The sequence below is a fragment of the Athene cunicularia genome (assembly GCF_003259725.1).
Source record: "Athene cunicularia isolate RWA chromosome 3 unlocalized genomic scaffold, athCun1 chr3_part1, whole genome shotgun sequence".
Classification (NCBI taxonomy): domain Eukaryota; kingdom Metazoa; phylum Chordata; class Aves; order Strigiformes; family Strigidae; genus Athene; species Athene cunicularia.
Window position 1 is genome coordinate 106,288,633 of NW_020799097.1, and position 12,510 is coordinate 106,301,142.

Sequence of the window (12,510 nt, forward strand, 5' to 3'; positions counted from 1 at the left end):
TTTTCATCTTCTGGTGTGTAATGAAGAGCCAAGTGAATCATGTCCTGTTCTGCGGGATAAACAGGAGTTGAGCAAGAGGAGAAGCTTCTCCTCTTGTTGCAGTTGTTTGCTCAAAGAATTGCTACTACCCTTGTAAAGCCATCTGTCTATGCCCTGTTTATTCCGTCATCATCTTTCCATTGCAGCTGTTGTCACTAGTGCTAAAAGAGATGGTGACAAGCTTACCAGGAGCCAGAAGAACATCAGCCTGAACATCTGTCTGGCCATGAAAATCCCTGGTAATTGACTTCTTTTCTTGTTTTACTTTGTTTTAATCACTGTTATGAGTCTCCTGGACACAAGTCTTTTTGCCTTTCTTCCACTTGTGAATAAAGGGTGGCTGCTGGAACTGGTGCTTACCTGGTGCTAGAAAGCAGATGTCCTTACCTGGCAAGTGCCAGATACTTAACAGCAGGCTCAGCTGGTCCTACTCAGTTAAGACAGCCCAGGAATGCAGTGGTTGTATGATATTAAACTCCAGTATGTAAGAAATCCTGACTGCTGATATTTCCAGAGGTAAAGACGCAGGTAAGTGAACAAATGGTCTCTCTCAGGAGGGACCCCTGAGAAACAGGAAATCAGGCTATTGTATTACCTTTATTCCAAGATCATAAACATATAAACTACTTCATTTAAGACTTCACTGAGAAAGATGCAGTGCTGCTTAGTTCAACTAAAAGCACTGGTCAGGTTACTCCTAACCCTTTGAGAAGAGTGAACTCTGCTGTTCAGTGAAGAAATAGTTTTGCATTAAGCTGTTTAACTTTACACTGATAGAATAACTTCTTGTTTTGGGTTTTGATACATTGTTTAGTGTTTTTTCCTTTGGACCTGGACCTTGCAGCTGTAAAAACAGAATTGTTTGAGATGTTGAATGTTTATGTTAAAGGTTAAAAAGCAAAAGTATAAAAAGCTGACAAGGGAATTGGATTATGTAAACTTCAAAGTAGAATTTCTGAAACCGAACATTCAGAGTCAGTATGTTCAAAGAACTTGCAAAGAAGGCAAAATAACTCAAGAGCATCACAGTTCATTTTTCCAGTGAGCACAACTAGGTGAGATTGGTATGTGCTTGTTCTTGGGACCACAGATCTCTTGTACACCATGCTGGGCCATCAGTGTTTAGCTCTCAGCAAATACTGCCTTTGAGAGAAAGTGTGTTTAAGAATAGCATCAAGCTGAACAATGGAGTTTGCCTTTCCCTAAAGAGTAGCAACTAGCAGAAGGTACCATATTTCTTTAGTAGGAGATTTAATTAAAGCTCTTAGTCCCTAATTCTCCTGGCCACCTGTGCATGTTTTAAAAGCATTAATTTCTGTAATTTTGTTCAGACTTGTGACATGAATTGCACAAACGTGACAAAAAGATGAACTAGAAACACTGGCTTCAAGTCAAAAAATTCATGACACTTTACAGTGAGGAAGAACACTTGATCACTGCTGCTTCCTCTGTACCAGCTAGTGCATTTGCTTGAACTACATATGTACATTGAGGAGGTGAATGTTTCTGTGCTGCAGCAAGCTTTAAATTCTAGAAAAATCCTCTTACAGAAAACAGTGCTTTGTTCTACAGGGCAAGCTGGAAGTTAAATTTAACTTCTTTGAAGACGGGGATTTTCCATGCTAAAGAATCAAGACTCAGGCTACATGCCATAGTATTGCTTTTCCAACCTTCTTTCTTTAGTCAACCTGGCCACTACCTCAAAACAGAAAATGAATGCTGAGGAGCTGAACAGGATGTTCACTTTCTGCTTTTCTAGTGTCCAAATCCCTTGACAATAGAAGGCCCCTTTCCCAAGACCTTCACTGCTGTGATGGTGCAACTGGAACCCTGGGAAACAGAAATACAGCAGAGGAAATGGTATTTCACAGAGCTACAGCAGCTAGGAAAGCCCTGCAGTGGCCTAAATGGAATGAGCCTGTGGGTTTAAATTCACATAAGCTAGAGTGGGGGGCTGAGAAAGTAATAATTTTAACTGAAGGAGAGGGACAGGATCAGAAGTTTCTGTGGAGTAAGGGGGCCTGTGGCCATGTATGAAGCGGGAAGCATGCTGACTGTTCCTGGAGGGGATTGCAGGTGGTCTCTGGTAACAGGACAATGCCCAGGCTGGCACTGCTGGCAGCACAGGATCAGTAACAGCATGTTCTGGTATTCCTGCTGCAGGTGGCTGAAGCATGTGCTCAAAGCTAGGGCTTTCACTAGCAGGGTGATGACTGAAGAGGAAGATGTGCCAGCAGACAGACTCTGGTATGGAAGAAGACCCAGGCTGACTTGTGAGGAACTGGTACATGATGTGAAGGGGTCAGGGCACATGCAAAACTTTACTGGTATTTTGAGATATACTTAAAGATGTGTGAAAGTAATTTTGATGCTGGTAGCTCAGAAATAAGTCAGAATCCAGCCTCTTAACACTAGGACAGCTGAAACATTGGACTAAATGAAGGAGGAGCATCAGAAACTGACTACAAATGTTGATGCAGAACAGATGACCTAAGAAAAAGGTCAGGAAAACTGAGGTTGGTGAAGTTTGATATACCAATATACTTTGAATTTTCAAAAAGGATCTGGTAACTTTTTCTGAAAGGTGTTAGGGCTAAATACATTTTCTCATACATTCCTTTTCTTACCACTGTGTACTTGTGCAGATGTGTTACAACACGCTTCAACACCATTATTCCCCTTTCCTCAAAGCTTAATGTGGGGAGATAGGGAAAAAAAGACAGAACATCTGCACTTCTAACAGTTCCCTGTTTTATTGCAGTACATCAAAGTAGGTTAATATTAAGTGTGTTACCAACATAAAATATTGGTGGTAAGTCATTTTTACATTGTTGACTTTTCCACCTTAAATATTTCTGTGCAAAAGAATCTACATCATTGTTCTGTAGCAGAGAATCTCTTACAATGTCCCCTACAACATTGAGGGCATTAAACAAAATAGTGAGAAGAGGCAAAAAGCAGAATCTTTCCCCCACACGCACACTTGTCAGCTTTTATACTCTAAAACAAAAAAGTGATTACATCTATGCCATGCAAAACTGTACAATAATATTACAATGAAAAACCTAAAAAACATATTTTAAAAATAAATGATATGAAACTGTCATACATAAAAAGGCAGGTATAATTGCTCTGAAATAGCAACACTGGTTTGTGGATTTCTTCCCTGTGGACAAGACTTTCTTAATGCAGAGTGAAAATAGGTTATACAGAGCTGCGGCTGGAATGAAAGGAGAGTTGGAATTTAGACTGGAAAGCCTGCAGCAGAATGTTTTTTTGGGGGTGTCTATCAAATACAGTGTGAACACAAAGCACACAGAAGGGTGCAGTTTGTGTTAGTGCAGAAAGTTGTCCCATTTCCTCCATGGAACTGATTCCTATTAACAAAAAAAAAAAAAAACCACAGCAGAAGCTACTATGTGCTACTGATTCTCAGACTGAGGCTCAGGAGGTGTGGGTACTTGCACTGCAATATATTTTACATTTACTGTATTAAGATGAAACCGTGTGCATAAAATGGAAAAAATCCAAAACCTTTCTTTCACCCAAGAGCATGTTTGTCCTGTCATTCAGGGTCTGGCCATGCAAGACAATATGATGCCAGAACCTGTTTCTGTGTTAATGCTCTGCTTTTTGGACTTTTTTGGTATGACAAGACCTTTTAACTTCCCTCTGCCCTATACCTGAGAATAACACATCTGGCTTATAATTTTATCAGAATCAAATGAAAGAGATAACATTCCTGACTCAGTTTTGAAACTTGCTAAAATGGGCAAAATGCACATTCATAACAAGCCACAGCAACTACCAGAGAGGAAAAGCAGCAACTACTTCACCACAGCCTCAGGAATGTTGTTGGGTTTTTTTTAAATCACCAGCTGTCTTCTACAGGTCAAAGGCAATAGAGAACAGAGTACTGTAACCCTGCTTTTGAGTTTATGAAATGTGGAAGGAAGCCACATATCTGTGTGCGCACACGTGCAGGGGAAAACTATTTAGAAAACCTTTTTCATTCTATAACCTGGAATCCTTAGTAGCTGCCTGAATCTGTTCAGATCCTTTGTTGCCATCAAGAGAAAGGGGAAAAAAAAAAAAAAAAAGCAAAACCCCAACAACCCATATGTTTAAGCAGTGTCAAAAATGCAAACACCTTCAGTCTCAGCCAAAAAGAAAAAATCAGCTAGATACATACTGTGTACAGAGAACATATGCTACAGTCAAAAAGTCAGTGGGAGCTTTTTAAGCTCCCTGAACAAAATGCAGCCCTCTAACTGTGAAGTTGAAGCAATGCTACAGTGCAAAGTAGCAAACATCAAACCTTAAGAGACAACTGCCTTTGAGATACCAGTCAAGAGTCTTACAGTTCAAATGACCAAGTTACTTCTCCTAGCCCAATGAGTATTTAAAAAAGCTCAGCTACAGTATGCATGTTTTCAGTGTTCATACCAAGGAAAAAAAAGAAAAGTGTGGTTTAAAATTGAGCATATAATCAAATGGTCCCCAAATATATAAAACTATTCAAGTCACTAGGACAATTCTTCTGTTTTCAAATAAGTGATGTGGTCATTTGCTTTTCAACTGAGAGAACAGTTGCTGTTTCTCTTTTGAACAGATGTGTATAAAAATGCACAGTACCAAACTAATGATTAAATATAGTAATCCTAAAGGAGACTGCCAAGGCTTAGAAAGTGTGGTGTACAAACAGTGTAGGCCTGGGGAGCTCTCATCATCTGGAGCTTAGTTTTGTAACATTGTTGACCTACACTAGCTCTGCCTGAAAATGTCAGGTTGTGATATCAATAGATTGCAGGCACCATAATGGGAGTAAACGTAGCAGTTTACCCAGTCTAATTGTTTGCTTTGTTGTGGCTCTTTGGGTTCCATTTTCAGATAGAGCTCAACTGCAAAAAAAAAAATTCCACAAAAAAGATCCTGTGACCCTCTCTCGGGACTGTCATACAGGCTGCTCTATCTTAAATGACTGCTGTTTAAATGCCTTCTCTCAACACCAAAATAAGATTAATGTTTAAATACAACATACAGTAAATACAAAACTAGTCTGCAAAGGCTTTGAAAAGTGTGTGGACATGCTTCACCAAAAGGAGGGAATTGTGGGGAAAAAGCAGTGGCTATACTTGAAGCAATATGCAGCCTTTAAAAAGAAGCTGATATGGAATTTTAATAATGCCAATAACGCCCTGCCTATCTGTCCCTCAGAAAGACTGAAAACTTTTCTAGGAGGAATTAATTCGGAGTGCTTAGCTGTTTGCTAAAGCTTTTAATAATTAAATACCAGGCTTGCAAAAGTAGTAGCTTTGAAAACAAACAACACAACCAGCTTGCTACTCTGAAAAACCCAAACAGGAGAGAGATAGGCTTTTGATATGACGGTTTCTAAAAAACATTTCTTCAATTCCTGTCCCAAAATAACATTGAATGAGCTTAAACTTGGACAAGCCTCTTGATGCAGAATGGAAAAGAAATTTTACCTAGGAGACCCAGCATGATTAAATGGATTAGATGATGAGTCTCATTCCCTGTTTCACATTTAGATCATAACTGGAAATTACTGTACATGGTTTGAACTTACCTATAACCTCTATTAGGGAAGACAGAAACTGGAAAAACTCCAAACGTCTCTATGTGGGTGAAACACTATATACTGCTGACTGCAAGATAGGGAATGGTTTAATAAGAGCTGTAAGAAGTTTCCGAAACCCACAAAAACCAGTATTCTAAATACAAAAAGCCCTTACATGTTTATGGTCATAGTATAAAGCCAGCAAAAGCCAATACTACTGAGAGGAGAGGCTCATTTCAACACACTCCCAAATGAAAAACGCATCTGCCTTGCTAACTAAAGAGAAGAGACATCTTCCTCTTAGCATCCATTTGTACATCAGTCTCTCTCTTTATTCTGTTGACTGCGTGACCAGCTTCAGCTTTTTATTTATTTTTGCAACTTCAGTGGGCTCTGTCTTCCACCGCAGTACTTTCTGCCCTCCAACCTGACCTGCTACTGGAACCAAACAGCAGGTGAGCACATAGAAACAACTGCTAATTGCACAAACCCACAGCACGGGGAGGGAGGGAGAGGAAAACCAACCTTGCCAGCATGGCAGTTGTAAGTGACTAGGCATCTTTGACTACCACAGTGTGAACAGTGTGAGGTCAGTCTTCAAGGTTCTTTGTTGCTACAGTGACAGCATAGCCACCCGGGGCTAGCTTCGGGCTAAGGGCACTCGTTTGGCTGATGTGTATTAGCAACTAGTATTTGGTAACAACAGTAACAGTTTTCTGGTTAGGGATGGTCAAGGAGATGTGGAAGACTGCTCCCTTCCGAGTTAAACCTGGTCAAAGGCTGACCCAGGGAAACAGTTTTCCCGCTGAATCCTGCTGCACTGAACTCTCTTGCTGCCTGAAGGACCTCTACTGTCGCGTGCCATAAGGTTCCTCAGCCGCACAGCCAGCACACAAGAAACCAGGGCAGCCACCTGGCCGACTGGTGCCCTTGGCTGGCAGGGCAGGCGGTTGCTTTCCAACTGTCATTTTTGCAAAGGATGGGGTTTAACATGGAAGTAGGAATTATAGCTTCAGTTACGCTACTGCCAGAAGTAAAGAAATGTGAAAGCACTGCAGGGACCTCTCCCAGCAGCGCAGTGAGTGCTACTCAAAAGGCATATCTGTCCTGCAAAAGGTTTTAGGCCAGGCCTCCAAGTCTGTATATTACCGAGCATGAAAACAGGGACAACACAAATCTTAAATTAAAGGCTCTCTTAAATAAGCATCCATCTTCTGCTGCATACACAATGCTTTTTTTCTTTGAATATATACATACGTATTTTACTCTAACATCTGCGTATTTATTTAAACTCTGTACTGTAGTAAAATATGCATCATTTTAATCAATAAGGATTTGCTGGCGACAATCAGATTGACATTCAAACGTGGTGGCTGAAAGCTTTTATGTGCCTCTGACATACTGATCATTCCCCATGCAGGGGAAGGGGTCTCTGTGCTACTTTTGTACAGTACAATGAGCTATTGTATGAAAACAAAATCCTGCTGAATTTTTTCTTGTTGATACTGGTCTTGTCTACTTAAACTACTTTTTGGGAAGTGGAAGGGGGGTGGGATAAGTATGTCTTTAAAAAAGAAGCAGCTGTAACCACAAAAATGAAACCAATACTAATACAAATCTACAGCATCTGATATTTACCAACACCCTAACTTTGCTCGTTTCCTGCTGTCAAATCTGGGGAAGGGAGGGTGAGGCAGTGCTGAACGGTGCTGAAGGCGACCAGCTTTTACCTTCCTCTGTACCCCACTCCCAGATCACTTGCAGACAGGGAATGGGGAGGGTTAGGATGATGAAGGTGAGAACTGGAGCAAGTGAAGGGGACAGCCATGGGGACAGCAAGCTGCTGTGATGTCAAATCTGAATGCTGAAGCAGTTCATGAGTCCCAACTCACGTGGTCAGAGCTCTCCAGGGAGAGGCTCTTGGTCTTGTGAGGAGAAACCGGGCTGGGAGGGCTGCTGAGGTTGGAGCTGTTTGATGCAGTTGAGTGTCTCGGAGAGTCAGAGTCCTGCAGCCCAAAGACACAAAAGAACACCAGTAAGTAACGGGATAGCAAGTTTGAGAGTGACTGAGGGTGTGTGAACAACAGGTGACTGGATTCAAAAGGCCTCCGTGTATTTTGTTTGTGTCCAAAAATACTGAGGAATTTTTTTGCTCAGAATATCCTGGTCCGGGGAGGCTCTAGAGTAAGCAATCAGATCACTCTGCTTTCATCAGGCATAACTGATGCTGCCATAAAGACACAGCACCTGTGGGATTCTTGCAGTCTGCCTGTTGCGGAGGGCCTCCTGGTCAGCGGAGTGTGCAACTGCAGGGTGCCTGTGAAGCTACAATGGCTCCTGCCTTTTCACAGATTATGATCTGAGATGCTCTTGCACTAAACTGAGGAATCTTTATGGTACAGGCTTCATCACAGCTACCTCTTCCTTGTCACTCCCACAATATTAATTTAAATCAAGTTATTGCAGTTGGCTCTTCCAGAGTACAGTAGAATGCAACTGTGTCTGAGTTTGGGTTGCCTTCCAGCTTCAACTGAAAGGATATACTCAGTACCACAAAAAGCCTGTGAGATCTCTAATTTTCCCACTCTAGTAAGAAAATGGGCTGGGGTAGTTTTGCTGGCCAACTTCAGATCGAAACCTCCCATGTAAAACATTCTTGGTTGGAGAGACTGAGTTTAGTACTGAACGGGACTGCAGCTCTATCATAATGAGTCTGTTCTGCACAGAATATAAAGTATTAAATCCAGTTTCTGCTCCTAATGAAATTATGATAATTTTTAAATTACCTTGTTAGCTTCAGGCACTCTGAGTACAAAAGGTCTCCTGTAAAATGGTTGCTAAGATATCTTAAGAGTCTTTGCAAATAAAGGGCAGGAGTATCACCACTTCAAGCTGTGACAGGTCATTATCAAGCTGTTGTTCTACTGGGCCAATATTTTTGGGAGTCTCACTACCCACCTATCTCCAGGTAAGGAGCACAGAGAGAGTTTTCTGCATGTTAAATAACAGGACCAGACACTGTTTGACCAAAGTCTTTTGTCAGGATAGCCTGAAATACAGGGATTCCAAATTTTTGTTGTCAACGACTCCCAAACTTGTAGCCAAACCCATGACAAGATTTAACTTCCTCATCTTTATCAACACACTTAAATTTTCTCCTCTTTCTCCTGTCACTCACCTCTCGCTCATAGTCCCTTGTTGGTGCATCGCTGCCTTGGTCCAGGCCACCAGAGGATAAGGAACCATCCGAGGGTGATGCCATAGGCTGACGTTTTGCTCCATAGCTACCTCCTGAGAATTCCCTCCGCAAAGCACTGCCATTTTGTGCAGATGACCCTAAAACACGCAGAGGAATTAAACTGTGTTACAGACACCCACTCAAGGTACTAGAAATTTGTTAACTCTTTCTCTGGTTAGTTCTGCTTTCCTCCAGCATGTCCCAAGATGCTCAGCTCATGGTTTGCAGGCTGTGTGGGCTTTTATCTTGTCTGCTGCCCACTGCAGTTCTTCCTAGGGATTCTCTGGTCCCTGCCTTGGCCTGTCAGCATTAGCACACTTGACCCAGCACAGACACAGTCACTATGTTCCTGCCAAAGACAGCAGTTGCACAAACTACTGTGGTGGCAGCCTAGTTCCAGTGGCCTCTTTCCCAGGGTGGGTTGTACTGGCAGGTACAGACTACAGCAGACACACACGCTTTCTGCAAGTGAATGGCAATGTGCAACGTGAACATGGCGTATGCCACAAAGAAGGGAAAAAACTTAGAAATGTTGGGACACCAGTCTGGCCTCTACTTTCCCATGGTCCATTATTTAGTCACTTGCCTAGTCTCAGCACAGTTCTTGTGCTGACTGGCACACCAAGGCAGCATGGCAGCACTAGGAAAGGTGTTTCCAATGCAATGCAACTCTTCCATACCAGCAGCCAATTTTCTATTACATTCTCTTTGCACTAGCAGCAAGAGAGGCCTCAAGAGCTCTACACAGTTCAGCAACAAAGTTAATAACTATGGAACTTGTGAACAACTTGCTGCTGATTTAAAACACTTAAGCAGCAGCAGCAAAGTAGTCCCAAGGGTAAGACTGTAATTTTAATTCTAACGTCAGTTTAAAACATTTGACAAATTACAAATGTGGGACTCTCAAATGTGCTAGCTGCTTATTCATGTTCTCCTCTGAAAGGGGGATTAAAGTACTGTGCTTACCCTCAGCTAGAATACAGTCATCCATCACTTCTGAAAATCCTGTCTAGGGGCCAGTATGGATAGAAGCAAATGCAGGTAGGCCTTTTCCTAAACTTCTTGTGCACAGACCCCAAAGCAACACAGTTCTGTTTGCTTACGTGCTGCTAACCCGCTGCTTGCGCTCATCGATCGTCCTGGCTCTGTGCGGGATTTTGTGATCGATGGGATACTGACAGAGCCACTGAACACAGTCCGACTTTCCTGAGGCCGAAGATTCTGCAATGCAGACACACACAGCGACATGTTTACTTATTGACTGCTGGCTCAACCTTGGACGTTATGAAGTAAGGCCCCAAAATACATTAAAACCCCAACCTTACCAGAGCTGAATTATCTGGGCAGCAAGTCAGCAAAATTTGCAAAATAATATTCTGGAGTTTAGTGCAGAGACTGGAAGCACACGCAATGCAATAGTGAAGTGCTGAATTACATGGACATATGCAGACAACTGAAAGAGTATGTCTAATAATTCCAGAATTGCCTTAAAAGGATAGTTTGCAAGCCTAATTAAACTGCTATAGATATGTTCAAGTTATACTGCATAATGCGTTCTTTCTGAACACAGGCTTCGAAGGATCTCATTCAAATTTCTCTCTTTGATGCTATCATTTATGCCATGCATGTGTAACTTTATACAGTAACAATGTTAATCCCTAATGCCTGCACTATGTGGATCAATCTGTATTTCAATTATTTATGTAATTCCAAAGGTATTAACAGCATTGCTTCAGACCTACACCAGCTGAGCCAAAGTGAGAATCAGCCTCCTGTTTTCAGCCTGCTCAAAGAGGATGACCAGAACACATGTCACTGTTTTTTTACATATTTTGATTATCGCTCCTGTTTTGCATCCTCAGAGTTCCAGTGTGATTTTCTAAAGCGGTAAGTTGGACCGAAGTGGTCCTTTACTGAGGGAAGAGATAAAACACAGTTTCTCTACTTGGATATAGTAGTTTCTTAAACATAAGTTGTCTTTAAATGAAGGAAAAAAAAGTACTTTGAAGTTGGGTTCTGGGAGATTTTATTTCTGTTTCTGTTGATTTACAGCTGATGTTAGAGGAAAAGGCTTCTCAGCTTATTTAGCCCAGAGGGACTTTCTAATGCCCATGTGTATCATTTCATCTCTGGCTAAAGACGAGATTTCATCCTGCTCCTAACATGATTTGCACTATTAAATTATTAGCGTTAACTAGAATTAGGTTTAAAGAACCTTTACAGGTGCAGAACATGAAAAGAACTGCAGGTAGCTCTGAGCATTACTTTATTTCCACTTTACTAAACACCCCCTGCAACAACTGTTAATTTCTTCCTATTTATACTTGTGTCCCCATCCTCACTCTGAGATAAAGTAGCCACACACAAAACAACAGTTGCAATTGCAATGCCTTTTAAGCTGGGATGTTATGGAAATTTTAGACCAGAACAAAGATTCCTCCCCCTCAAGGGTATTCTCAGAGACCCTAAGATACTACCCATTCATCTATCTATATTTTTAAATAGGTAACTAAATAAAGGCTTTGTAATGAACAGATTTTATACAGTTCAGTCTTTATCAGATAATTGTTACCAACCTGCTGTCAAATCATCTTACAAGGATCCTTAGCCGTTGCTATAACAGACCTCTTTGCTCTTACAGTCACCCTCTGCTTATTTTCCCAATTGGCTAGAAATGACTGATGTTTAACATGCAACAAACAAGAATTAAAATCTCTCCACTTGTTCCCAGATCACTCTCAAACACCAACGAAAGAGAACCAGAGACCTTACCAATGAAAAAGCCCTGTTTAATTCTCCCTTCATCCATTGCTGCACAAAATATAATGATGATTTATATCCGAAGGCTTAAAAACAGTCTCTTAAGTAAATTGTGGGATCATACTGCTGTCTCTTGCTTACCTTCCTCCCTTTCTTTTTTCTTTTTTTTTTTAATGTGAACAACCAATCTACTTTGGAGTACAAAATACTACGTGTCTGTTCCTGTGTCCTTCACCATGCAATAAAAAAATCTGAGTTACCCAGGTAAGAGTATGAGCATCTTGACTGTACATAAACAATGGAGGCTCCCCTGAAAATACGCCAAGGAACTAATGGGCTAAGGAGTAAGTTACTGCTGTGTTTTGAGAAAAAAAGGAAAGCCAAGTGTGGCACCAGGCAAACGTGTGCACCACCCTCAGTACACTGGAGTTGCAAGGAAGGTCTTTTGTACTCGTATAAACCTACAATGGTTCATTTTGCAAAGAGAACAATTATGTTTAATGATAAGATGATTAACCTCCTTAACAGTGACTAAGCAGACAACATACAGGCATCAGGGGAAGGAGGGAACAGGTGGATGCATGAAAAAGACTCATTAATTCTAATAGTGTATTCTAAAGATGATTATTTTTCATGACCTAAGTTTGCAAAGTCCATGTAATTCCTCGTAGAAAGTTTCTCCACAAAGCAAATCTTTCATTGTTCTTTGCTCTAAAAATAAAATAAGCACATGCCAGAGATCCTGGCACTTTGGACCAAAACTCCTGGAAGTGATATGCACATGATGCAGAAAGGGGATTCAAAGAAAAATAAGTGGCGGTTATTAGCGGTAGTTACAAAGCAGCAAAATGCAGCAAGTTAAAAACAAAGAGGGTGGAGGGGGTGGGGGGGT

General features: G+C 41.3%; 1 protein-coding gene across 2 annotated transcripts in view; it reads right to left on the reverse strand.

The window, feature by feature from the left end:
* Positions 1–3,899: 3,899 nt before the first annotated feature.
* The window catches only part of CDC42BPA (CDC42 binding protein kinase alpha), a 194,326-nt gene continuing 185,715 nt past the window's right edge, over positions 3,900–12,510 (reverse strand). For both annotated transcript variants that reach the window (XM_026845705.1, XM_026845704.1), the window contains 3 exons: positions 9,962–10,079; positions 8,799–8,956; positions 3,900–7,626 (listed from right to left, as the gene is read on the reverse strand). In XM_026845705.1, the coding sequence (XP_026701506.1) occupies positions 7,495–7,626; positions 8,799–8,956; positions 9,962–10,079 (408 nt within the window). In that variant the 3' untranslated portion in view covers positions 3,900–7,494. The remainder of the gene's footprint in view (positions 7,627–8,798; positions 8,957–9,961; positions 10,080–12,510) is intronic.